Raw genomic sequence first — 25,584 nt, 5'->3', positions numbered from 1 at the left:
CAGTCCTGCAGTTTACTATCACAAAATCGTTATCAGGTAGCCATTATAAGTGCAAGCGGGCGGTTCTACAGGTTTAGAAGTTATGCTCACCATATCAATGATGTGCAATTTTATGCTCTCTGGATTAGCCTTTCTCGTCTACTGCCCTACCGAAATCTCTAAGACATTCGCTTGAAGAAATTCAGGGTTATTGGTAATGCGCTGTGAGCCCTCAAGTCATATCAGATAGTGAAGAGTGGATGCCTTTGTTAGTCACAAGCATAATGAGACTCATTTTACAAAACATCATTTTGACTCTAACAAGAGCATGAATGGTATATAATGTAGAAGGCTTGAAGCTGGGATACGTTTTCATTTCTGGTATTGTATCATATATGTATATACTGCCTGGTCTATAAGTCCTTAGGCTTTGTTTGAACCGTCTGAATGCTAGATTCTATCCTCTGTCTTTTAGAGTGCTGTAATATTGACCATAGCGCCACTGATCACCATAACAAGAGGTTTGTCTTCGAAATTGTTTGCAGGTGCAGAACTCAATCCTACCCTCAACCATCTGACTGATTCTTCACACCTTGTTGTCACCATAAGTGTTGGACCAGACTGATCGCTTGGGCTGGACAAGACGCTGCAGACCCATGTATGGTGTGTTGATGGGAGACTCTCCAGTGAATAAGAAGGTATCGTACAGCCATCCGCCAAACACGCAGCCACAGAATGGAGACACCATTGGGACCTGGGAATTCAGTCAGTATGAAATTTGAGGTCTATTTGAACAGAGAAAACTTACCCAAAAGTAGTAACCACCAGCAGACCAGACTTCATGACCATATCCAATCATGTATGATACCAATCGAGGACCAAAGTCACGAGCCAAGTTGATAGCATAGCCGGTTTCCCAGCCGAAGCAAGCACCAATGCCAAAAATAACGAAAAACAAGCATAAAGGTGTGAGTGGGCCCGCACCGATATTGCCGTCATCCTTCAAGGCGTAGATGAGGAACATGAGGAGGGTACTGGCGATGAATTCGGAGAAAAATTGGCCAGTCTTGGTCATGAAAGGAGCAGGATACGTGCAGAAGATGCCAGCAGTAGAGGTCTCAAGTCCAACAGTGCGAATGCCTGGTCCACCCTCAAACAGATCGATAGCTGATTTGTAGTTGGCATAAACGATCGCTGAGGCAGCCATAGCACCCAAAACCTGGGCAAGCATATAGCCTGGGAATTTTCTCCAGGGGAATTTGCGGAAGATGCAGTTGGCGAGTGTGACGGCAGGGTTCAGATGAGCTCCGGAGATACCACTGCTATAAACACCAAGCATGACACCGAGACTAAGCAAATTGTGAGCACAAGGTTGATTCTCTAGGAATTCAATGTATGCTTACCCCCAGCCCCATGAGATCGACTGGTAGTCACCCTTTTCGCCATTACTGAGAACCACCTGGGCAACGACGCCGTCACCAAACAAGATCAAAATGAAAACTCCAAAGAACTCCGAGAAGGGTTCTCTCAGGTAGTGGCGAATTCGACTCCAAGCCAGATCGGGCTCCTGTTGAACGACCTCGGCTTGAGGAACCTTGTGATCGACCAAGGGACCATGCTCAGCAAAGGCAGGAGTGTCTACGACGGAAGTGCGTCGTCGGTCGTCTTGAGGCATGGCTAGGTGCTCGGCGTGGTCGGTTTTTGCCATTGTTGGAGCTTTCTCGAAAGAGGGTACCGATGAAGACGAAAGTGACATGAAGATATTGAGGTGGCGAGGGGTGAGATGGAGAAATGCCTCGAGTTTGTGGGGATGGAGAGGGATGATCAGAACCCCAGGGGGAGAGATGTCGAAATATATACTCTGACACGTCGAGATATCTCTGGAGCTCCGCCTCCCCTCGGACTCCATACTCTTCCTCGGTCACACGGGTTGTGTGATCCATACAAGGTGGGTAAGAGCATTACAATCTAGATCACCAAATTGCAAGTTTTCCCGCTCCAGCCGCGCTTGGTACCGCGGCATCGCAATAATGAACGGACCAGCTTATGCATTTCGGTGTCCATGTGGCGAATGAGAAAAGAAGATTTGCCTCTCGCAACAAGGCACAAACTTGCGCTTATTACTCGGGATATATGCCCGAATTGCATTTCGCACAATCTTAGTTGTTTCAGAGAATACGGAGGCCCAGTCTAGGGGTTAACTAATGCCGTTATAGTGAGTGAATTTATCCTGGAAGTGGACTGTAGATAGTATAGTAGGTAGTGTCTCCACCGGCTCGAAGGCTATCAAATCTCGGAGTGCTGGTGTTCTCGCGTCTGTGGAAGTCAAAGACAAAACACTCGGCCAAGATATCTACGAGACACAAGTAACTGCAAAGATTTGTGAGGTAGTGGTGCAAGGTCATCAACCAGCCACCGCAAGTGACAAGCCTACTGGTACGGAGTAGGCGGATGTGACCTTGTCATGGATTGCCTGAGCTGGGCACCATTTCGAAGGAGGGGTCATTCAAAGCGGAGCAAATTAAATCCGGTAATGGTGCCGTGCCGACCTGTTTTTCCGTTCCGAGCGCACGTTCTTTAGCTCTGCTTACTCCCCGCAATCCATTATGCATTTCGGGCCCCCAGACCCCGAGGCTACGAGTAAGCTATTCAAACTCCAGATTTCCATCTCCGGGCCCTCCGCAGATGTCTCCATCATTATTTTCTTCGAGGAAGCTGGTCCCTGTCTCGCTTCCAGAACACAGCTGCCCGCGTATTCTAAACCTTCTCCACGAGGACCGCCATGTGGTTACCCCTGATGTTCTCATTACGGGAATGGATCCTTCATTCTCGCTCGTCTCATTAGCGGCCCCTTAGACCGAGGTCACCAGTGTAGTCTTCGTGTCTCGCTCTAGAGCTGCACGGTACTATACCGAGTACTGATGCCGCATTGTACCTTCGGTGATTTATTGAATCATGACCGAGGTCCCGGAGGCAATAAGCTCCACTAGAGCTTGGACCCATGTAAACACCTACCGACATAGGCGAACTCGCTCAATGAGGACAAAATCAATGGAAGGTCATACGACGCTGTGTCCAGCTTGCGACACTGCCACATGTCTTCTACCAGCATCCCCGCGATCTTTATAAGCTCTGCATTGCCCCTCTCCAGGGTTTCTCCAGGACACTCCATCTTTGCTCCAACTCCAGCTTTCCCAGTTCTTTGAATCCTCTGCCGTATTCCACCTTCCTGATTCCAAGAAATTCGAAATGGGAAGCACACAAGAAGTCTTCGTTGGTTCGATCGACCAGGGAACCACGAGTTCCCGGTTTTTGATCTTCAACAAACAGGGTGAACCTGTTGCCTCGCACCAACTAGAATTCAAGCAAATCTATCCTCAGCCGGGGTATGTTTAGTGTCGCTTTAGATCTGGTTAATACTAATTTAGGCAGATGGCACGAGCATGATCCCTTGGAGATTGTGTCCTCCGTCGAAAAGTGTATCGACGGTGCTGTCAAGCAGTTCGAGACCCAGGGCCACAGCGCCAACAGCATTAAGGCGGTCGGCATCACGAATCAACGTGAAACGACTGTTCTATGGGACCAAGAGACCGGAGAACCCCTGTACAATGCGATCGTGTGGACCGATACTAGAACACAGAGCCTGATCCGAAAACTTAAGACTAGACTTGGAGCTGACAAGCTCACTCAAATTTCTGGACTACCCTTGTCAACTTATCCTTCAGTGGGAAAACTACTATGGCTGCTTGAGAATGAGCCGAAGGTCAAGGCCGCCCACGACAAGGGAACACTATGCTTCGGAACCATCGATTCCTGGTTGGTTTACAAGCTGAACGGAGGTTTGATAGCCCCTTTATCCTGTCGAGAAGATAAGTTACTAAAGTTTAATAGGACCAAAGCGCAATGTTTTCGTGTCCGATCCTTCAAACGCATCCCGCACGTTGTTCATGAACATTGAGACCCTGAAATACGACGAATCTCTCCTAGACTTCTTCCGTATCGATACCACAAAGGTGAATCTTCCCAAGATTGTTCACTCCTCCGATGCCTCCGCCTATGGATCCCTAGCCTCGACAGTCCTCCAAGGCGTCCCCATTACCGGCGTTCTCGGTGACCAGTCCGCCGCACTTGTTGGCCAAAAGGGGTTTACTCCTGGATTGGGAAAGAACACATACGGAACAGGCAGTTTCATTCTATTCAACGTTGGCGACAAGCCAGTTATCTCCAAGAACGGTCTACTAACGACTGTTGCATTCGACTTTGGTGGCTCCACTAAGCCTCAATATGCCCTCGAGGGTAGTATCGCTGTGGCAGGCTCCAGCGTCAAATTCTTAGTGGACAACTTGGGCTTTATCGAGAACTCCAGCAAAGTCAGCCAACTGGCCGAAACCGTTGAGGACAACGGCGGTGTCACCTTCGTGACTGCCTTCAGTGGACTCTTTGCACCGTACTGGATCGATGACGCCAGAGGCACCTTGTTCGGCATCACCGCATTCACACAACGTGGTCACATCGCACGAGCAACATTAGAAGCCACATGCTTCCAAACCAAGGCCATCCTAGTCGCCATGGAGAAGGACAGTGGCCACAAGCTCACCGAGCTCGCCGTAGACGGTGGCATGTGCAACTCCGACCTGACTATGCAGACTCAGACAGATCTGATCAGCATTCCAGTCAAGCGCCCGGCTATGCGTGAAACCACCGCGTTGGGCGCAGCCATCGCAGCCGGTCTGGCTGTGGGTGTCTGGGAGAGCATTGATGAGTTGAAGGCCGTCAACACCGAGGGCGTTACCACATTCAAGCCTGCCATCAGCCAGGAGGATGCTGAAAAGCGATTCGCACGATGGGAGAAGGCCGTCGAGATGTCAAAGGGATGGGCGAACTGATTGGCTACATGTTGTGTTCTTGTTCGTGCTTTGCCGTGAGCGTTGGCCAAACGGAAAAACCCCCGTGTTGAGTATCAAGGTAGTCGTAAGTTAAAATTGTGCAGGAATACCCCGGGCCTACCAGAATCCAGAAAAACTATTGGCATTTGATGTTGAATTCATCCAACTTCGTTGCGTTTAAATCCTGTTGCTGTATACTGGGAAAAACAATTTGCGAAACAGATAAATGCAGCTGGAGCTACCAGGTAGATACTTAAGGCATGTCACACTTGTCTACAATGACGTAGGTGTTGGAATGGCTTGCATAAGAGATTAAATCCGGGGTGCTAGCTTCCCAGGGTTCTCCAATTCTTCAAGGTGGAGGTTTCATTCCTAACCGGTGATAGATATATCACCACGTAGTTGCATAGGTCAGACATCGGAGATAGAACAACAGCCATCTGGGTGACTCATGGCATCTTTCCTGACGCGTGCCTGAAATGGGTACGAGGTGCGTCTACATGTTCAGATATTGAAGCAAATGGCTCTACAAAGGGACTACGGAGCAGGTAATCGTGCTATTTTATGGTACACAGCGGCTCATATTCATGACATGTGTAATTGATGAGGATTGATCCTAGATTCCATTTGAAGTAAACAGCAAGTCACATATTTTGGACTTGGAACAATGATGCATCCAGGACCTCGCTTGCAAACCAAGATCATTAGTGGATCAAACTAGCTAAAGGGTATTCAGACAAAAAGTACATATCCTCGTCCTACCAAAGGTCGATCCGGTCGTTGCCTGCCACGAGCTGCCAGCAGCAATACTTTTAGTCTGCGTGTGTTCGGATCTTCCATTTCTCCAGCAAATTGTGTCTCGCCCAATAGCTTCTGTACTTCTTCCCAAAGATAAACATGAATGGTAAGGTCGCGAACAGCGCGAAGGCCAATCCGCCCCAGATGAAGAAGCAATGCCTCGGACCAGCACTTGCCGTCCAGTTATTGACGAAGTATGCAAATCCATAAAGGATGAAATTCTTCATAGACATGCTGGCAATGAATATCTCGTTGGCCATGCCTCGGTAAGCGTCCAGAGCATAGTTCGATGTTCCAATGGCGATGAACATGACGCCGAACAGCATTAGTCCATGCACGGCGGCGCAGGCGTAGTAGCTGGCACCAATCGATACCAGATATCCGAATAGCATGAGACCGACACCAGTGACAACTCCAATGACACATGGGATAAGTCGGTATTCGGGTTCGTAGATGCCTCTGTTTCGTCGAGCGCACCACTTGATCATTGGGTCAGACAACAGCCCGAGGATGATGGATCCAAGAGCTCCACCGACAAAGGGACCGAGAGAAAGATAACCAATGGTCGCTGGGCTCAGGAGATATGGCGGTGGGGCGAAGAGTTGAGCCAGAACGAAAGCGATGACAACGTAAAGCACGACATGCATGGAATTGATGATCAAGATCCATGCCACGGCTAGATTGACAATGACAGCAAATGGCGCTATCAACAGCTGGAAGAAATTCTCGTTCGAGTAGGTTCCTGAGAAAAGTGCCAGCTCTTGAACGAATGTCTTTTTCTTGTAAACGCGGACCTCGCGAGAGGGGGTCTGTGCAATCTTTGCCCCATCAGTCTCATGCTCATTGTGCGTAGCACTTGCGACTGCCTTCTCTGCGTTGAGTTTCTCTTCATATTCAATGGCTGCAAGATCTTGAAGATTATCGTCTTTGATTTCATCGATCTCATACCGTCGATCACGTACATAGCTGGTTTCCGGCACAAACAGGAATTGCAGGATAGTGTGAATGCCACCAAATAGGACGAGTAAGTAGTACCTGTGAGCACTTAGCTTCGGTAATGAAATGCAAGACGCTCCAGATCAGTGGGACTTACAACCAGCTCCACCCTAAATTGCTTGCAATCGGTCCAGCCACAACACCCGTCAGGTTTGATATTCCCGCAAGGATGAAGTTAATTATAGATGCATATAATCCTCTCTCATGAACAAAAAACATGTCGCTGATCAAGGTGAAAATCAAAGACTCAAAAGGGGCAATGGCAAAGCCCTGGAGAATTCTGGAGGCAAGGACTCCCTCGTAAGTCTTGACACAAGATCCAACGATGTTGGCGACCAGGCACATCACCGAGGCCAGGACGAAGATTGCCCGGTTGCCCCATTTCCGAGACAAGGCTGAAAACAAGGGGCCAGTAATACCAATGACTAAGGTCTGATAGCCAGAAGTCTGGACTAGCTTAGGGATGGTGGTGTTGATTTCGATCGACATCTCGAAGAACGCCGAATTGAGCATCGCGCTCACCACGGCTGCATAGAGCACGGCCCCAATGCATGTTATACCGAGTGCAGTCAATTTCTTTGACTGCGGCCAATTGAGTGGATCATTTGGGTCATTCGAAGGCTGAGGGACAAGCACGACATTTGCATTTCTGCCCGTGCCATGTTTGAGTCCACCAGTGAGCTCCTGTGAATGGGCGGCGGTCTCCTCAAGAATGACGGTACCAGGGATGTGAGGGAGTTTGGTGTCTTCCAATATTCCGAGGAAGGGCATGTTGCTGAATGACTCAGACCACTCGGGTCAGAAGAGAAATGACTATGAGGATTTTTGAACCAAGTCTCTCGGCTCGAGAGAGAGGAGAGTTTCACATTCTGAACTAGGAGCTGCTCCCGCTGTTCTTATGAGTAGACGTCAACCTTGCATCACAACAAGCCTCTGTGGTCTTGACCACAAAAATGCTTCCCGGCCCCTCTAACCTCCGCAGGCAGAGGTGTGGCCCCATAATGAGGCGCTTGAAGTTGTCCACAGCGAGACCAAGACCCCACTTCCCCAACGTTTCGGCCCCATCATTGATTGCTGAATCCGGGGTAAGGCTGGGCGATCCCTTTTCATGGCCAGCTCTGGTAGTTTGTCCTAGACTAAATGCCTTGTGTCACCAGATTGTGTTTCTTTACGAAAGATGCGCGGTATCATTTGCCCATTAGCCAAGCGGCAGCCAGGTAGTATCGACGAAAGTCGAGAATGGGGAATATGCACTGAGCCCATGTTTTCAATTTGCCTAGATCTTTCTCCAACTATTCAAAGTCTCACACTCAATATCTTGCTGGAGAAGTGATACTAGCACTACCATTCTTGGCTCGAGTACATCATGTACATATTTGACTAGCAGATCCAACCACCATCTGCGGTCCATACTGCTCCCGTCACGAAAGCACTTTCGTCGCTTAGTAGAAATGCTATGATGTTGGCGATCTCTACCGGCTTCCCTTTCCTCTCGAACGCCTGGGGAGAGAAATCAACGTGCGTGACATTCAGTGCTTCTTCCACTGCCGAAACCATCGGCGTGTCAATAAACCCCGGAGCGACACCGTTGATACGAATATTGTTCTTGCCCTCTTCTCTTGCTGCCGCTCGGATCAAACCAGCCACGGCATGTTTGCTAGCACAGTAGATACTGGCTTGCGCCTTACCTGTCAACGCGAGCACACTGGCAGCATTGACAACCGAGGCTCCTGATTTCATGACCTTCAATTCCTCTCTCATGCATTTGAAAACTCCCTTAGCATTGACATTCATAATTAGATCCCATTCCTCGTCGGTCTCATCTCTGAGGTCCGCGGTTGATGCATTGCGCCCGATAACTCCAGCCAGATTTGCTGCGCCATCCAATCTGCCAAATTCCTTCATCGTCTTCTCTATGAAGCTCTTGACATCCGATGATTTTGTTACGTCAACGACGGTGAAAATGGCAGTGATACCAGAATCACTTAAAGCACTGGCCACTGTCTCGAGTTGTCCTTGATTAATGTCGGCCAGCGAGAGTGTAGCACCTCTCTGGCCTAGTAGTTTGGCAGTGGCTAGTCCGATTCCTGAGGCTGCGCCTGTAAGAGCGATAACTTTGCCTTCCAGATTGGCCATGTCGAAAAATGTGCTGTACCAAATTGTTCAAATTTACGTAGTTCGTGGAACTCTCGACGAGACGGATATCACAAGCCAATATATACTGGACCACATAACATCTCGAGCTCACCGGCTTCGGAGACCATGGACCATCTCCGGGACGACTAGATGAACATTTACGACTCGTTTGCACTACCAGAATTCCTTTCACGGAATGGATTTCCGAGCTAGAACATGAAAGCTGACATTGCTTTTCAATCACCCAACAGTTAAAGCGGGTCGGCTTAACCCCAATTTACATTGTCTCTGACATTGCAGCTAGACGTCCGTCATGCTTCTCTGGTCTATGCTCCTTTTTGTGAGATGCGTACTTGGACTGTCACAGGAGAGTTAAACCGCGGTCAGGGTCCTGTGGCTCGACCAGCTGTCTGGGCAATTCCATCCCCCAATGAAAATTCGACCGAATTCACCCCGGGTTTCTACCTTTCGCTACATGATTTTTGACTTGGCAAGAAGCGGCAAGGATGACCTGCCCGCTGTCTGGGCACGCAGAGCTGATCTTCGGAAATCCTCCACTTCGTTAATTATCGTTCATCCCCAGATCAACCTCCATCGTACCAGATCGGAGTGTGGTAATACGAGGCCAAGCATCAGGAACCTGGGGTTGGGGGCCCCATCGAATGCTGATGTCCGCGTTGAAAGATCATCCATTCTCACGCGGCCGAGTTTTCTCTGATGATGTTGAATCATTGCCGCAACTGAGCAGACTCAGAAGCTTTACTGGTATTCCAGGTTCGGCCTTGTGTCATATTGAAATTGGCGATAGAATTCTGTTAGTATGTCGAACCCTGGACCTCAGCTGAGGAAGCAGTCGCGTTCTTCTTTGGCGTGTTTCGTTTGTCGCAAACGCAAAGTAAAATGTGGACGCGAGTTACCCAATTGTACAATATGTGCAGACACCTTACAAGAATGCACCTATCCTTCAAAAGCAATGAGGCCAGGCCCGAAAATAGGAAGTTCCCACGCTACTACCCAGAAACGGCAACGTAAGAATTATTCTGGTTCATTACGCTATACTGGAGATACGCTGATTAAAAACAAGGAGAGATAGGAAATTGTGAAATAAATCCTGCAGATGAACGAAACATTCGCCTTCAGCTACATGTCCGAGCGACTATAGACACACCCTCATCGCCAAGGGACAGTACTTTCACTTCACCAGTCGAGTCGGTTTCGCCTCAAAGCCAGTTCCAGAAACCAAACCAACAGAGCCTGTCCTTCGCCCTTCACCCGTGCTTCGATAGATGTTCACCGAACCCAACAAATAAAATTCAAGAAATGATTACTGGTGATCACCATTATGTCGACTCATTGATAATCAGTTGCAGTTGTCTGGGACTAACACTTGCGCAATTGAATTCACTGTCAGTCAATACCCACAAAATTTGTGTTTTTCAACAGCCACAGTGGACATAGATAACTGATAGTGTACAGCATCTCTCGTTTTTTCGAGACATTCACCACCTTCCAACTCTTCCGAGTTCCCGAGTTCCAGACCAAACTCCGGCATATCCCAACTGCACATCAAAGAACTGCTCTACTCGGATCTTTGCTTGCATGGGGTTTGAAAGGTTTGGACCAGGCCAACGTGAACAAGATACTTGGACAGGAGGTCTTATCTGAGAGTATGGGCAACCCAAGCATTCATTTTCGCGGCTTAAGCCTTAAATATATGGAGAAAGCGATTGCTGAGGTTGGAGACGATCCATTCTCGTTGGTCCTTCTACAGACTATGATCTTGAACACACTCTGCCTTCTCGTCCAAGGTGTGAGAGGTAGGGCTTGGCGGCTGTTGGGTACATGCATTAGAAGTGCCTACGAGCTAAATCTGCATCTGATTGATGCTGGTAAGCCCCGCGGTCTAATTCAATCTCTTAATGCGGCACAATGGTGCGTTGAGGAAGAATGGCGTCGCGCCTGGTGGGCAATTTGGGAAATGGATGTCTTTGCTAGTGTCATCCGCCGTTGCCCTGCAGGAATCGACTGGCATCAAAATGATACATTTTTGCCGGTCGAGGACGAGCAGTGGTATCACGGAGAACCTCAACCAAGCTGTGCCCTGGAATTGGACATCACGGAGAGATGGAAAAGTCTTGTCGCGGTCGATTCGAAATCACCAAGAGCTTGGTTTATCGTTATTAACTCATTAATGAAAGATGCGCAAATTATTTCAAGTCCCATGAATATCGACAAGTCGTCAGCATCATTTTCTTCAGCAGAAATTTCAACGCACAAAGGCATGAACACCCCACATCAAGAGCAGAACAAATCGAAGACCGACGCCATCAATAAGCTCAGTACTGTTCTAAACTCTCTGTGTTGTACAGCCATGGCACTTCCTAAAGAATTGAGATATCAAGGTCAATATCTTGATTTCGGCAGCGATGATTCGAACCAACCAGGTGGGACTGCACAAAGACAAGCCTACAGTAATATTTACAGCATATACATGATTAGTCAACTTACAAAGTTGATGGTTCTGAAGTACCACGTGTTTCGAATTGGAATGAACTGGACGTATCGAAAAGACACAGCCAACGGAGAAAGTTCCCACTCTGTCTCAAGTCACCTTCCAGCTCCTGTCGACGCTCCCACGGCCGAAGCCACAGAGTCGCTGCATCTGGTCCAATATTTCGAGGCATCAGAAAACGTTGTCAGCATCAGTCGATGTTGCTCTGACAATTACTACAAGTATGTCAATCCTTTTCATGCCAGTACCACATGGTTAGCAGGCGCTGTTCAACTTTTGCAACGCAGCCGCCTTCCCGATGACTGCTCAGAGAAGGCTTTAGTCCAGTCGAACTTTGATTTGCTATCTCTGAATTACACAAAATCTGTCGATTATTGGCACATGTCTAAGGTTCCATTAAACAATTGGTTCACTCTCGAGGACGGACTCGAAAGTGCGAGAAATGACCCGAGCTCCGAACAACGATATTACCACGAAATACCCTCCATCTTCAGAGAGGGTTATCTGGGGCATCACGCAATGCAAGGCGGAAGATCTGATCCGTACGGAACAGACAACAAAGTCGGTGAACAGAGCAAAGTCGATGAAATATTCAAGTATCTGCTTGCTGATAACGGGATGAAAGAAGACCTGCCTCTCGAGCCCCTCCTGTCAAACCAAAACCTGTCCTTAGCACTGCCGGAACAACATGACTTCTCAGGTATTTCGTCTCTCAGTAACATTTATACGCCACCTCCTTTACCTGCCCATGTTCATTCTTATCAATCTCAGTCTGGTACGACAACTGCGGAACATGGTTTTAGTGTGGACCATATCAACCTTTCTCATGCCGATGAAGTCGAAGCCGCCGTCTCAGCATCTCTCCTGGATAGTGGCCACTTGGCACTTGAGCGGAACTTCAACCTAGACTTCTCGAACTATCTGGACGAAATATTTTCAGGTTCATATGTGCAATAGTAGTCAGCCAATAGTCGAGGCGACAAGCCTAAACGCATGGTCATCATCGCTAGTTAGTCTATCTGTCTGTTGCTCACCGAAAAGCTGACATTAGTGGGAAATCCGTGATTGGCGTCTTCCGCAGATAATTCGATCTGGACCAGTGGGTGCTTTCAAAGCCATCTTCTGCTCTCGACTATTCCTAGACTTTCAAACTCTTTATCCAGGAAGGATACCGAGTACTTTTATTCTTTCTAAGCAGTCTCTCAGACTATTTGCAACTCCGTCCAATCTTTCACTTGGCAGAATCGCTCTATCTCGATGCTCTCTACGTATCCAGTGCAGCCTTTACGAGTAGATTTAAACTATCACCAGCCGCCTCTTCCTTAGTCTCCTCAAGAGAGACATGCACGTCACCAAGATGCTCTGTGGATGTTCCTCAATCACTCTTCGGCACAAACTCATTCTCCTCGATTGTGCTGTTAGATGTATTCTTAGCGCCGTTGGCAGAGCGTTCATCGTCTACCGCATTTTCGGCATCTCCTAAGGGAGCGGTTGGGGGATTCTTCATGAAAATGAGGTCGATCTCCTCCAAAGTCTTGCCGCCAGCTGCAGAGTGTCCACTTAGCTAGGCCATCAGTATTGAGATATAGATGTGGAACTCACTCTCAGGGCAACAAAAGTAGACATAAACGACTGTTACAAAACCTAATGGTGGTCGAATCAGTCCGGAGTACTTCCACAGATAAGTTGACTGCCCTCCAAATCTCACTTACAGAATACCAAGAACCAGACCCAGATAACAGGTCCCACTCTTTGGAGGGCGATACCTCCTGCGAACACAGTGACGAATGTCATACTCCATTCGCCGGTGGCGCCAAACGATCCACCTAAAGTTCTGTAGCGGATAGGCGCAATCTGCGACAAGTTAGCACAGGATGTTCATCGCCACATGGTCGCAGTAGCCACTTACCTCCGGCCCATAGAGCCAGGGGATTCCCACCCAGCCATAGCCGAAGAAAAACATGTACGCTACGACTGATGCTACAGCAGTCCATTGTGTAGCATTAGATTTTTTGTCACCAAGATTAATCATGACCACGAAGATCAGCATGAAAACCGTCAAGAGTACCGATGTCCATAGCATAATGCGACGACGGCCCCCCTTCTCGATTGTGCTGGGCGTAAACCAGGTGCCCAAAGCGAATAGCGTGTTCATGATAGCTGCAAGCAGCGAAGAAAGAAATGGAGTCAAGCCCACTTGGCCGAAGATGATGGTGCTGAAATAAATGAGCAGATTAATCCCTGCGTTTCGTCAGGCCAGTGTTCTAGGGCATAATAAATAACACCCACCCATTAACTGCTGCAAGCACAGAATCATGAAGGCGGTTCTGAGACGGCGGCCAGCCTGTAGCTCTATTGAATGTCAGCAGATGAATTCCGAGGATGAAGAAGCTTCTAGCTGACCTGTATTGTCCCACAGCAAGGTCACTGGGTTGAAAGGTGCTTTGGAATTCTCAAGTTCAATAGCCCCAAGTATAGCCGCCTTTTGTGCCTGGACATGTGGATCTCCGAGTGGAAGATCATGGAGTGCGGATAATACACGGTCACCCTCTTCGGTCCGACCCCGGACATAGTACCTTTGCACGTCTTAGTGGAGGTAAAACCCGCGCCCAGGAGAATCGATTCTTACCAACGTGGAGTATCTGGCAGGAAGAACATGCCGAAAGCAGAAAATATGGCGAAGAAGGTCTGAAACGCAATCGGAAATCTCTGATTGGTAGCTTAGATTCATGACTTAGCAAATATCATAAGTTATCCAACGTACCCATGAGACTTGATTCGTCATTCTTGTGAATCCGAAATCGACCCATCCCGCAAATGCAACTAAACCCTTGTCAGTATGATATTTTTGGAACTCCCATGTCACTGACCTCCGGAGACAGTCACTGCTAATTGAAAACAGACTTCAGGGCCGTGATCGTTTGCTTTGGTACTCATTTCTGCCTGGTATATACATGAGTTTACGAGCTGATGAATCACGTTGGTGCCAACAAACCATATATGTGGGTACAGTCGAAGAGATAAAACCGATTCCGAATCCCTTTGACTATTAGCTCTGGATCAATACCTTCAATGAAGAGACTCTTACACATAGAACTCTTCCAACAATGATTTGTGCGACTGAGAAGGTTGCAGCTTGAAGAGTCCCTCCACAGATGACTAGTAAATTGCCGTACAGGATACATTTTCGTCGCCCTAACGGTGATCCGATGAAGCTCACGAGCATTGACATGACCCAAGCACCAAGGGTGTAAGCTGATGCAACCATTGGTATGATGATCGTGGAACGCTGCTCTGGGTGACCAATCGCTGAAAGGAAGGGCCCTGTATCTTGGACACCGGCAAGGACACCAGCATCGTAGCCAAACATCATGAATGACTGTGAGCCCCCGTCAGTCAGCCACTATCGAATACAATATCACTTGAAATTTTGTGCAGGATGCTCACCAGAGCACAGACAAAGCTCATCACTCGGTATAAGCTCTTTCCTCTCAGTGTGGTGAATGCCATCGTGAAAGACTTCAATTCTGATCTGATTATTGCAAAGTTTAGCTTCGAAATGCGATCCAATTGCAAAGAGTAAAGAACGACTTCCTATTTGAGATTTCGACTTTATATATCGGATTGAAGGCTAGTGCGCACTGGGTCAACGAGCCCAAAATTCTAGCCACGACCCCATATTTCGAGGAATTACCCCCAGATGCAGGAATAAGCACCGCTGGAGGTCGTCCGTGATTCCCGTGCGATGGGGGTATCTATGGACGCTCTATGCGTTTTAGGAGCCCAGAAGTCGAGGCCAGACTTATCTGGGCCGACAAGCACAGGGGCGACCAGCTTTGCTCGGTTGTCTGATAACAGCGAAATTGGCCCGAGTGACCTCCTCCACGATGCCGGAACTTGTGCTTTGTTTTATCAAGTGGCACCATGGACTTCTGACAGCTGGATTACTTGCAATTTCCAAAACTATTCGCTAGAATCGTGGCACTTCAACCGGCGGTAGTGATCTTCGGTACAATCTTCATGAGAACGCATAGACAATTTTTCGGGGCTTGAACTTTTCTAGAATACTGATTGAGGCTTCATCTGTCTATTGAACACATGACTTGATAGAATTTTGATTGTGAGCTCTATACTGGCAGGGAAGGCATTCGGGAGACTAGGGAGACTTCAACCTCATGGCTAGGATCGTTGTCCAATTCCCGAATTGCTCTGCTATTTCTTTCTGTCCGCCTCCATCCCGTGCTTGATCCAGGCTTCATTTGTCTTGAGATAGGTATTGAAGGCCACAGGATCTTTCTCCAACTTGTCCAAGTCAACCTTTTTGGGTGTATTGACACCTTTCTGCACTGCTGGGCGCTCCGCCATTCTGGCCTGCCAGCCGCCAACATATGGAAACTCGCTTATATCAACACCCGCGAAAGCTGACCGTATGTATTGTCAGCTATCGATACATAGTACTGTTCCCACCACGGAGACTTAGCTTACCCAAGAGTTTGGCCCAAGAAGAGATGGCAATATCTGCAATGGTACATTTATCTCCCACCAAATACTTAGATTTGGATTCTTCAAGATGCTTGTCAAGCGTTCGATACAGTCTTCGAGTCTCGTTGACATATCGATCCTTTGAGTATTGTTCCGGCTCACTTGAAAGGCAGTAGCGAATGAAATGGTTTGCTTGACCCTGCATCGGACCTACTCCTGCGTTTTGGAAGAAAAGCTACCGTTGATTATTAGACTCAGTGTCTCAGGAAACTGCTTCACATACCCAATTGTTCGTCTGATAATATTCTTTGGTTCCACGTGGGTATGATATTTTGTGATCGGTATCGTATCTGTCAACTAGGTACTGCTGAATGCTCCCTGATTCGAACAAATTTATTGGCGTGCCATCTTCAAGTGTATCGATCAAAGCTGGAATTCTGCCATTGGGGTTGATTTTCAGGAACCATGGTTCCTTATGCTGTATTGCCGGTAAATTGACATGAACCATCTCGTAGGATAGCCCTAGCTCTTCTAAAGTGATTGCAATCTTATGGCCGTTGGGTGAGAAAGCAGTGTAGAAGATAATTTTTTTCTCTTCTGCCATATTGAATGTTGTTCTTCTTGCGTCGTTGACTAAGGGGAGTTCAGTGTTGCTTTACGGAAGAGACACAGCCTAACTAGGCCAGTATAATGCCGAGTACTGCTATTATAGTAAGAAAGAAATTAAGAAATCGGAAATACGCCCCTAGCATTACAAAGAACAAACAAGGTAAGTGCTAGCATTAGAGTCCCTCCCATCTGAGTATGTCACCGCTGACGCATTCGGGCAATTTGCGGTTTGATTTCGGAGCATTCTGAGCCTTTCCCAATGTACCCCATCAGAATGCTGAATGAGCCGGATAATCCTTTGTAATACCCCATCGTGCGAGAATGTGAGTTTTGTATTCCGATACGCATTGTAAAACTGGCGCAGCAATCTTTCTACTTATGAAACACTGAAGTCGCCGTTGTGTGACCTCGAAACCCGCACTGGAAGTTACCCTCGAGCTTTTTATCATCTTCGCTATCCTTGAGCCAACATGTCCTCTCCTGAGAAACTGCGCCTATGTCTACTCATTCCCCGTAAGAAGGGTTTGAGCGTGGAGGAATTTCATAGCCACTGGGCCAATATCCACGGCCCACTGGTAACAGAATGGTATTTACTCATGTCGCCAATGGCACAGCGTTGTGTGAAATCCTTACTGATGCCCAGCACAGGATGACAAGATATGGTGTTTCAACTTATAATCAGGTATGAGGTTGGAAGATTCTAGATCATCCACCAAACCAATGAGTTCTTCTACAGTTCCACCGTATACAGCACTCCACAGAGGCGATCGGTGTCCCGCCTCAGTATGATGGTATTGCAGAGATAACGTTCAGTCGGTACGTAATGTTGCCAAGGCCAGTTAGACAATATCCACTGACAACGTACTATATAGCTACGAGGACATGGAAACAGCCTACAAAGACAAAACATATCTGGAAATTATTCGGCCTGACGAGCTAAAGTTTATCGACTTCGATAACATTGTTTTCAGTATTGGGAAAGATCTGGCAGTCGTGCAGGATGGGAAGGTCGTGCTTCCAGCAGAAACAGGCTACTGAGATCTTGTATTTGAGGACAGAAACCTGAAACTCCTGTTGAAAAGATCCTACGCGTGCCTGGCTTCGAAAAAAAGAAAAACAAATGCACTAGACAACCTGGAATGGTATCATTGGGCTATTTTATCATCAACTTGAGTGACATTGTTACACTCCGGTCCTAGACAAATAATTGTCTTACGAGTGCACGTTACATATGGCTGCCTGTGCTTGAAGTCTACAGATTTTGTAGCTACTTTGGTCACTACCGCACACATGCGTAATGCAAGCACAGTGAGCAACCTGCAAATTAAGAATTGTCAGTCGAGTATCCACAAAGCTGACGGAACACACTCACCCATAGCTCAATTACACTTCGGGATGCTGGGCTTTGCGTGCGTCGTCAATGACACGCTCGAAAGCCTGGGTCAATGAATCACTTGGGCAGTCCCCTCTACAACATAGGACCTTCCAGCCGCTCGCGCAGCATTTCCCATCTCCACAGCCATTCCTACCGCAATAGGTCTCACCACCGTTGCACTCTCCCTCGCAGGATGCTAGCTTTCATGAGCGTGAATAACAACCAACAAAGGCGAAAACTTACGGGCAGTTCCTGACCAGTAGCAGCGACTCGGTAGCGTTGTGGTACCAGGGACAATCCCGTGGTCATCGACAGTGATTCTCAGGTCTGTGCAAATGACGTTAGACTTGCTAGCGGAACCCGGGCGGTACGGGTCGCTTCTTACCGATGACTGAAGCCGAAGCTAGGCTGGCAAGGATAGCCACGTAAAGAGTGTTGAAGCGCATGATGAATGATGTGTTTGCAATCTGGTTCAATGACTCGAAGTTATACGTACTGCAAACTTTGAAAGAACAATGTGGAAGAATTGGGGACCCGGCGACCATTTTATGCACACGTCGAGTACCACCTGAACTCTAAGGGACAGTGTAGGTTACCATCCTCGCTTCCCCTCAACCAACCTCTTGCAGCTCGCGGCGCTCACTAGCATAGCTTTGTCACATCAGACTAGCACTCCTGTCTGAGTTTCGAAGAACTCGGCATGCAAGAGTACGTGCATTCATTTGCTAGAGGTCTGAAGGTGATGCCGGAGCTCAGAGCCTGGATGCGAACAGGCTTAAATCAACGATTCTAGCTGCATTAGCTGAAAGTTGAGGCTTGTCGTGAAGAGACCTGATCGTCGACTCTGAGACGTCATAGAAACTTCCCCTCGGGCAATCGAGACCACCATAGCGCATTGGCACGACGCAGGTTGAGTCAGTTTGAAGACTCTAATCGACCTTCGATCGGGGGAAGATCAAGTTGTATGTAAGCAAGTGCAGAATCTGCCTTTCCGCCTGCTTTATAGATAGAACATTTATATATGTATGGTAAATACAGCCGGATCTGAGCGATGGTGAAATTTCATGGGAAAATCACGATCATTCTCAAATCCCATTGAAGATACGAGACCGATGGTCAGACCATCGCTTAGGCATGCTCAGAGAACAATTGAGCCTTCGCCATGGCGGGAGGCTTGCATGGATACAGCTGAAAAATGCGGGGGTTCGTCCATTTCTGTCGACTCTACAGTTGCTTTAGGGAAACTTTGGGGAAAGATCTGAAGAACCTTAATAGTGAGCCAATAGCGATGATATCTCCTGGTCAAACATTCCTTATCTGGTTAACCAGGATCCCTCTTTCGTGGGTTCCTTCGTCTGTCACCGTGGCGTTCCTGACAACACATGCAGAGTATCCACTCCGACGGCTTGCAGTGCAAATCACGCCTAAACAAACTCCTGCAGTTTGTTTTCGTTGCCGATGAGTGAAGATCTTCAGCTGACCGCTTCTGGTGGCGTAAAAGCACTACCTTTTGGAGTTTTCAATTTGAATTGGTTTTGGTATGAGAGGGGTTAAGCAGAAGTCTCACAAATCGATTAATTTGGTCGGGAATGTTGGATAAGCCAGCTAAACGCCGGAACGCCACCTCTGAACCATAGCTCAACACGCCCATGGATGAGAAGACGGCTCTGGCGCGGCCAGCTGACCTCGAGGAGCTTGGCGAGCTGATCGTTGTCAAGTACGACAGCTGTGGAGTACAAAAAGCTATCCCAGAAAGTCGCTATGAAAGCCGTGGGTCGTAGGGACGATCATTGGTTGAACGCCATTGAACGGTAGGCGAAGTCGTAGGTGTCGTCGTTCACCTGCCAATCTTCCTCTGCTCCGCAGACACGTGTCTGACTCTGGAAACTCGGAACAATATTGCTCCCGGAAAGCCTCCGAAGGTGAGGACAAAGTTAACTGTTCTGCTCAGTAGTTACTGATAGGATAGGAGACCCGCAACTTGCGAACTGGGTAGACAATACGGGATTCGGGGATGACCTTTGATATACTGAATATTTCATGGCAGGCTGCAACCCTGTTCTGATCCGTTATATAACACGTATTACATCCGAAGAAGTTGCACGATTACCGAAACTAAACGCCATATTGAAGCCATCCTCAGGCAAGAATGCCTCACCAACAAGAACTGTTTCATCTTGGTCTGCTGATCCTATGTCTTTAGGTACCTTCCTTAGAACATAAGGGAAACTTGCACCTCTGAAGACTGCGACCAAGTCACCAGGCCGGGCATCGCCAGGCAATAGCACCAAAGTCTTCTGGTCCGCACAGAGCCCTAGTTGCCTGCCTGCGCCGTACTTCTTCAAAGCGGCTCTGATGCGTCGTAAAGGGTGTAGCTCTAGGTCCGAGGATCCAGGCAAGAGATATCTCCTGGCCAGTTTCAGGTTCAGACCCATGTACTCCATCTTCACGCCGTCTTCACGCTCTGGCAACAGAACCGTCTTGTCATCGTCAGAGTATTTGAGATATCTGCTGGTCGTACGATTGGTCGACAGGAAGTGCAACCAAAAGAATTCCTTATTCCTGTTGATGCTCGGCAAGCTCTTAAACCGAGACTCATCAAGATGTCCCGCGGCGAGCGCCTCCTCTGCAAAACGGTGCCATGCAGCATAAACATCGTCAAATTCTTCTGGTGTCGGATCTGTGGGCACTTTCTCCTTGCAGAGCTGGCTTACGGAGTCAAAGATCACGCCCTTGACAAGCATCGCATCGTTATCGAATTCAACTTGCGGCTCCGCGGTTGAAATGAAATGTTGTGAGTCATCAGGCTCAAAGGGATGATACTTCCAATGGTCGACGAGATTAGGCGCCCAGGAGGGTAAGTTGTGATTCCTGTCAGGGTTCTGACATGCTCCTAGTAGGCGCAAGCCTTTCTTCTTGGGCAGGATAGCTCTAGCTGTCGACTTCAACACTTCGTGGAGGGACAATTGGTAGTCTGGACTGAGGCGATATATTTCCATATCAGCCAGTCCTATCATCGAATAAATTTTATCTCTCTCGTCAGTTGCCTTGCAGTACCGTGAATGCAATAGCAACTCTGGTAAGGCGAGAAATGCATGGCCACGGTGGGTATTCTTCCTCAAGGTGCGGATGCCTCGAGCATGGTGGTAGAAGCTTAAATTCACAAGTTGGTCGCTTGGAGACTGTTTTGTACGATCCACAGCAGCCCCAGGAATATTATGACCAAGGCTGTCTGCATACTCAATGGCCATGACAGCTTGCGAGAGCGTGTCAAAATCGACACTGTACTCGCCCCAGAAGACTTGGGTGCGGACTCCTAAGGCAATCTCTTGGCGAATCCAACTTCTCTCCCACCAAGGTTGGGTCATGAGGAGCCGAACGCTATCCCAATGTTGCCGTACTTCAGCTTCTGAGAATTCTGGATACAAAACCTCTTTCTGTCCGGGTCCACGAATGGGTGGGCGACCTATCTTGTTAATGAGATCCATGGCGAGAGCACTACCCTCCACAGCTTCGCCTAGCCATACCTCAACATATAAGGCGCTCTTGTATATCCGTCGCATCAGCATGACTTGGTTTGCCCGTTCTTCGATATCAGCTTGGTTGATACCTATAGTTGTTAGCTTACACGGTAGAACAAGTGGAAGGACAAATTTCACAGATCTGATCTATCCACCACAGAGACTGATTCGAACCGTCTCCTGAAATACCAGCAGTCCTGCTCGCCCGTGTACGCATTTGTCGTAAGGCATTCTCCAGGTTCTGTGTCACAAAGAATATGTGGCCATCTATAACGATGCGACGATTCATCTTCGGCTCACCCCATGTGTACGATAGTGCATTGTATCGTTTGACCGCCGAGGTTTGTTTGTCTTCCAAGCTGATGTGAACCAGTGATCCTGAAATCTCCTGAGACTCATCATTCGTACCGTTCAAGGCAAGCACACGTATTTCAGCCTTGCCATGGTCCAGTACTTTATATTTGTATGGTCCCGTCAAAGTTGGACTGCTGACCTTGTCTCCGGCGTCTGAGCCAAGTGTCACCTTTTGAACGGTATCAGATGCCGAACCTGGTATTGTGATGTTCAAATGCTTCATAATCGTGTTTACCGCTAGGTCAAGACGGTCCAGGTGTTGTTCGAGGGTCTCCAACTTTTGCCATAAGGGAGCCACCATTGGAAGTCGCTCGTAGTTTGCGCCATATGTGACTGACATTTCTATCACCGTCGAATAGTGACGACTTCTTGAGACTAGAAAGTGAGGGGATAGCGTAGGCAATAAGAACTGAACTAATCAAGAGTCGGAGCAATAGACGCAAGAAGAGTAGCATTTAACTAACGGAACTTTTTATATTTCTATATAAAGAGGAACGTGTTTTGAATCAGACGTATCCGAGAAACGAATACGTTATCTCCTGATCGCTCTGGATGTGGGATATTGCTTCAAGGGCCAATATGCAAGACGAAAATCTGAAACCTCGCGAACAACGCAATACGAGCATACTACTTGGAAAGAGAGCGAAAAAGGGGCTTTGGCAAGGCTGTTGTGGTCTCGTTAGGCTCTCATGCAAGGATAGATAGGGGCCGGGCATTGTCCGGGCTCGCCTAGTTTGATAAGCTATTCCCTCTCAGACACTGGTTACTTTAGAGTAGACCGACAACGGCATCATTGCATTCACCTCGCTAGATTTGCAATATTGGCAGTCATCATAATCATCCGATGGTGCACTATTAAGAGAATTTCTATTATGTAGGGGATAATATTGGGATCGTGCTCAGATTCTGCCATCTTCATCTCCAGAAGATCCCGTTTGCACCTACGAAGTAATATCTGGATGTAAGTGCTAGTTTCGCAACTGGATGGTGACCAACGAAAGTCGTAAAAAGAGGGCTGAGCCAGGTCCGGTGACAAGGTCATTATTCGAGCCAATCGCAACAAGCCACTTAAGCGATCTCGTCCTCCAGGTTACAGTTCAGGCCCCTCTTCAACCCAAGCGATAACACGCGCAAGCATGTCCGTTCCGTCCTGTGCATCAGCACAATGATTCTTCAAGTCATCGACTTCCGCCGAAGTCAAGTGCTCGATATACGTCGGGTCGTCATCATCAAGAATCTTCCTGGAGAAGATGCCGTCAATTTCCGGATGTGCTTGGAAGGAAATGACCGTGTTTGAGTGAGACAACAATGCCTCGTTATTCTCAGCAAGCGGAGTGAAGCCGGGAGGCGCCTCGTTAACCTCTCGCACATGGAACTGAGAAGCGGCCTAGTAATGACCATTAGGTTGTTCTGCCCTCAATGAAGGTCGCATTCAACAAAACTCACGTAATGGCCCTTTGTTGCACAACCAGGGAAGAACTTGAGTCCTGCTTCGGTCAGGTTGATTTTGACAAGACCAGCCTCAGGCAATGTTAGCGGACGAATTGCTGGGGCTACGGAATAGTCTCACGATGGGACCAGAGGGTATGTCCCTTGCTTTACCACCCAAAGCTTGAGCGATGACCTGGTGGCCGAAGCATATACCGAGGATTTTCTTTCTGGGGTACCTCTCTACCATGTCCTTGACAAAATTAATTTGTCGTAAGATCCATGGTTCAGCGGACAAGGAATTCCCTTTGCCACCGCTCAATATGATCAAGTCATATTTCAGTGGGTCTGGATACTCTCTCTTTATGATGGGATCGTAGAAGTCGATTCTAGCATGTGGAGCGACGATGGCGAAGGCATCCACAAAGGCTTGTTTGACCTCGGGCCAAAAAGTTGTGTGAGGCGGGTGGTTCACGAGTATCGCAAGTCGAAGTTCGGAGGTTGAGCCCATCAAATGTGGAAAGTATTTGTGTTGGTGTCAACTAAATTCAGAAATAACGTCTCAGTATGTGTGAACGAAAAGTGTTTAAGTAGCCAGGTCGGAACTCGGCAAGATTGATCTTGGAAGCTGTTACTGTGACTCACCGTGCGGAGACTTCAAGCCTTTGTGACCGGATCGACAAGCAGTAACTACAGGGGGTGACTCTCAACGACTTCGAGTGTACAGGTCCGTCAAATGGAATATGGGTCTAAGAGTCACTGTTTCTCCGTTATTGCTGAATTTCACTTTATTGTCTTTATTGATGGATCAACACCGTTACAAGACAGTCCCATCATTACTCCAGTAAGCTTCGTGACATCATGCATATTTCAGCGGTTTCCTAGTGATGCATGCTACCTAAGACGAGACAACTCAAGCAGGCCATACAGCATGTTGCCAAGGTTCTGCATCTTCGATCAGACTATCTGCAAGACCGAAGCCGGCAGACCAGTTTATGAACTTGGTAAAGCCCACTTCGGACCAATATCTGAAGCATGTTCCCCTGGGAATAAATGCTAAGTCGCCAAAAATAAGTTGTACAACCTCATCTTCGATCTCGAGCGTCAATTGGCCTTCAGTGATTTGGAATGCTTGGTCCATGTCAAAGACATGGACATCAGTCGATTCCCCATTATTTCTCAGCGTGATGGTTGCAACCGTCAATTTCTCTTGTGTCTGTTGTGCAGATGCGAGCTGTGCAACTACTGTCCCACTATCTCGCACAAGGTATTTGGGGCCCCGATTGCTTGAAATGAAATATGCCTCCGATGGATCAGACGGCAACGATTGATTGGCTGAGTGCCAGGTGTCCAAACCATCCTCAGTGGTACCATTGATCCAGTCCAGGTTGATTTTGTTGGTTGGAGCCGGAACAATGTTATACTTGGGCATTAAACCAAGCACCTTTGTGACATTAAGCTGAGAATGATCGTCTGGGTTGAAAGGCGCAGAAGACGTGTAAGGAATTCCCGTGGCCGCGAAGAAATCATCGATGCCACCCGGTGCCATTGCAAGGGTCAGCTGAAAGTCCAAGTCGTTGGGTCGGTATGTATGATTGTTGCCAGGTGCAAGAAACACGAAGTCGTTTGCAGACATTTGACGGCCTTGATCAGCATTGTGAAACACCTGAACACTGCCTTTGAGAGTGTAAAAGGCCTCAACTTCCTTATGCGAATGAATTAGGTTGAGTCCACTTGGACCTGAATGAACGCCCAGAAGTGAGAAACTGCCAGAGGAGGTTGAGTTTGCAACGAGTGTTCGTAGTATCAGTCCGCCAAAATCAACAGCAGCGCCCTTCAGGTTCGGGAGAACGTATGGTTGTGATGTTTCGGGGGCCACATCAACAACCAGCTTGGCAAAAGCGGTGCTCAAAATGGCGAGAAGAACAATGACCTGGAACCTTCCCATTTCGAAGCAGTCTACCTGAGCAAGTCGTGCTCGTGAAATTGGGAGCAATGAAGTAGGTGAACAAGGTTTGACCTGACGAGCTTGTTTTTAAGGAAAAATTGGTGATGTCGAGGTACGGAGTACGAGGTAGTGGCTCGAGTATAGAATGACGCGTGGTGGCTTGTCTAAACAGTCATCTTACGTACTGTCAGCCAGGGCCAGTTAAATTTGCGGTCAAGGATGCGAAGGAAGCTTTCTGGAAAGTGTCAGCCGAAGTGCTCCTAAGCTGGACCTGTAAGGCTGTCTTAAAATATGACTCGTTCTCGCTGTCGGTGTGAGGCTGAGTTGACAGGGCACGGGAGATGATGTGAGGTTACTTTTGGGTGCGAGTGTCTGTGATAGGCAGCAGGGCGTTGGGCGTTAAGCTAGGAATAGGCAAGAGCCGTCTAAGGTTAGGCTAGCTGTTGGTTAAACGAAATCAGGCCCCAGAGTGTTCGTATTACGCTTAGGTAGATAGTTAACTACGGATACTTAGGGGGTCAGTTAACTGCGGGGCACGGAGTAGTTATGCTTTCCTCATT

The 25,584-nt window shown here is 48.0% G+C and overlaps 11 protein-coding genes across 11 annotated transcripts; 3 read left to right on the top strand and 8 right to left on the bottom strand.

Annotated features, from left to right (window-relative positions):
* Window positions 1–565: 565 nt before the first annotated feature.
* Window positions 566–1,687, bottom strand: LTR84_003797 (uncharacterized protein; the record flags this gene model as incomplete). Its single annotated transcript, XM_064847381.1, has 3 exons — window positions 566–733; window positions 788–1,328; window positions 1,383–1,687. 3 exons carry the CDS (start codon window positions 1,685–1,687, stop codon window positions 566–568), a joined length of 1,014 nt encoding a protein of 337 aa, XP_064705102.1.
* A 1,541-nt stretch (window positions 1,688–3,228) lies between these two features.
* Window positions 3,229–4,865, top strand: LTR84_003796 (uncharacterized protein; the record flags this gene model as incomplete). Its single annotated transcript, XM_064847380.1, has 3 exons — window positions 3,229–3,365; window positions 3,412–3,818; window positions 3,871–4,865. 3 exons carry the CDS (start codon window positions 3,229–3,231, stop codon window positions 4,863–4,865), a joined length of 1,539 nt encoding a protein of 512 aa, XP_064705101.1.
* An 812-nt stretch (window positions 4,866–5,677) lies between these two features.
* LTR84_003795 (uncharacterized protein) lies at window positions 5,678–7,430 on the bottom strand (the record flags this gene model as incomplete). The annotated part of the gene is made up of 2 exons (XM_064847379.1): window positions 5,678–6,698; window positions 6,757–7,430. The coding sequence occupies 2 exons, from the start codon at window positions 7,428–7,430 to the stop codon at window positions 5,678–5,680; spliced, it is 1,695 nt and encodes a 564-aa protein (XP_064705100.1).
* Window positions 7,431–8,039: 609 nt separating this feature from the next.
* On the bottom strand, window positions 8,040–8,795 carry LTR84_003794 (uncharacterized protein; the record flags this gene model as incomplete). The annotated part of the gene is made up of 1 exon (XM_064847378.1): window positions 8,040–8,795. One exon carries the CDS (start codon window positions 8,793–8,795, stop codon window positions 8,040–8,042), a length of 756 nt encoding a protein of 251 aa, XP_064705099.1.
* A 1,669-nt stretch (window positions 8,796–10,464) lies between these two features.
* On the top strand, window positions 10,465–12,264 carry LTR84_003793 (uncharacterized protein; the record flags this gene model as incomplete). Its single annotated transcript, XM_064847377.1, has 1 exon — window positions 10,465–12,264. The coding sequence occupies one exon, from the start codon at window positions 10,465–10,467 to the stop codon at window positions 12,262–12,264; it is 1,800 nt and encodes a 599-aa protein (XP_064705098.1).
* Window positions 12,265–12,682: 418 nt separating this feature from the next.
* Window positions 12,683–13,462, bottom strand: LTR84_003792 (uncharacterized protein; the record flags this gene model as incomplete). The annotated part of the gene is made up of 4 exons (XM_064847376.1): window positions 12,683–12,852; window positions 12,910–12,951; window positions 13,020–13,161; window positions 13,217–13,462. The coding sequence occupies 4 exons, from the start codon at window positions 13,460–13,462 to the stop codon at window positions 12,683–12,685; spliced, it is 600 nt and encodes a 199-aa protein (XP_064705097.1).
* A 2,057-nt stretch (window positions 13,463–15,519) lies between these two features.
* On the bottom strand, window positions 15,520–16,393 carry LTR84_003791 (uncharacterized protein; the record flags this gene model as incomplete). Its single annotated transcript, XM_064847375.1, has 3 exons — window positions 15,520–15,728; window positions 15,793–16,024; window positions 16,073–16,393. 3 exons carry the CDS (start codon window positions 16,391–16,393, stop codon window positions 15,520–15,522), a joined length of 762 nt encoding a protein of 253 aa, XP_064705096.1.
* A 475-nt stretch (window positions 16,394–16,868) lies between these two features.
* Window positions 16,869–17,436, top strand: LTR84_003790 (uncharacterized protein; the record flags this gene model as incomplete). The annotated part of the gene is made up of 4 exons (XM_064847374.1): window positions 16,869–16,984; window positions 17,047–17,080; window positions 17,135–17,214; window positions 17,271–17,436. 4 exons carry the CDS (start codon window positions 16,869–16,871, stop codon window positions 17,434–17,436), a joined length of 396 nt encoding a protein of 131 aa, XP_064705095.1.
* Window positions 17,437–19,842: 2,406 nt separating this feature from the next.
* On the bottom strand, window positions 19,843–21,949 carry LTR84_003789 (uncharacterized protein; the record flags this gene model as incomplete). The annotated part of the gene is made up of 2 exons (XM_064847373.1): window positions 19,843–21,383; window positions 21,469–21,949. The coding sequence occupies 2 exons, from the start codon at window positions 21,947–21,949 to the stop codon at window positions 19,843–19,845; spliced, it is 2,022 nt and encodes a 673-aa protein (XP_064705094.1).
* A 789-nt stretch (window positions 21,950–22,738) lies between these two features.
* On the bottom strand, window positions 22,739–23,587 carry LTR84_003788 (uncharacterized protein; the record flags this gene model as incomplete). Its single annotated transcript, XM_064847372.1, has 3 exons — window positions 22,739–23,035; window positions 23,095–23,169; window positions 23,219–23,587. The coding sequence occupies 3 exons, from the start codon at window positions 23,585–23,587 to the stop codon at window positions 22,739–22,741; spliced, it is 741 nt and encodes a 246-aa protein (XP_064705093.1).
* Window positions 23,588–23,989: 402 nt separating this feature from the next.
* LTR84_003787 (uncharacterized protein) lies at window positions 23,990–25,024 on the bottom strand (the record flags this gene model as incomplete). Its single annotated transcript, XM_064847371.1, has 1 exon — window positions 23,990–25,024. One exon carries the CDS (start codon window positions 25,022–25,024, stop codon window positions 23,990–23,992), a length of 1,035 nt encoding a protein of 344 aa, XP_064705092.1.
* Window positions 25,025–25,584: the final 560 nt, after the last annotated feature.

The sequence above is a fragment of the Exophiala bonariae genome (assembly GCF_035927105.1).
Source record: "Exophiala bonariae strain CCFEE 5792 chromosome Unknown scaffold_17, whole genome shotgun sequence".
NCBI classification, from domain to species: domain Eukaryota; kingdom Fungi; phylum Ascomycota; class Eurotiomycetes; order Chaetothyriales; family Herpotrichiellaceae; genus Exophiala; species Exophiala bonariae.
The sequence above is the reverse complement of the archived record's forward strand: the minus strand, read 5'-3'. Positions and strand labels throughout refer to the sequence as shown.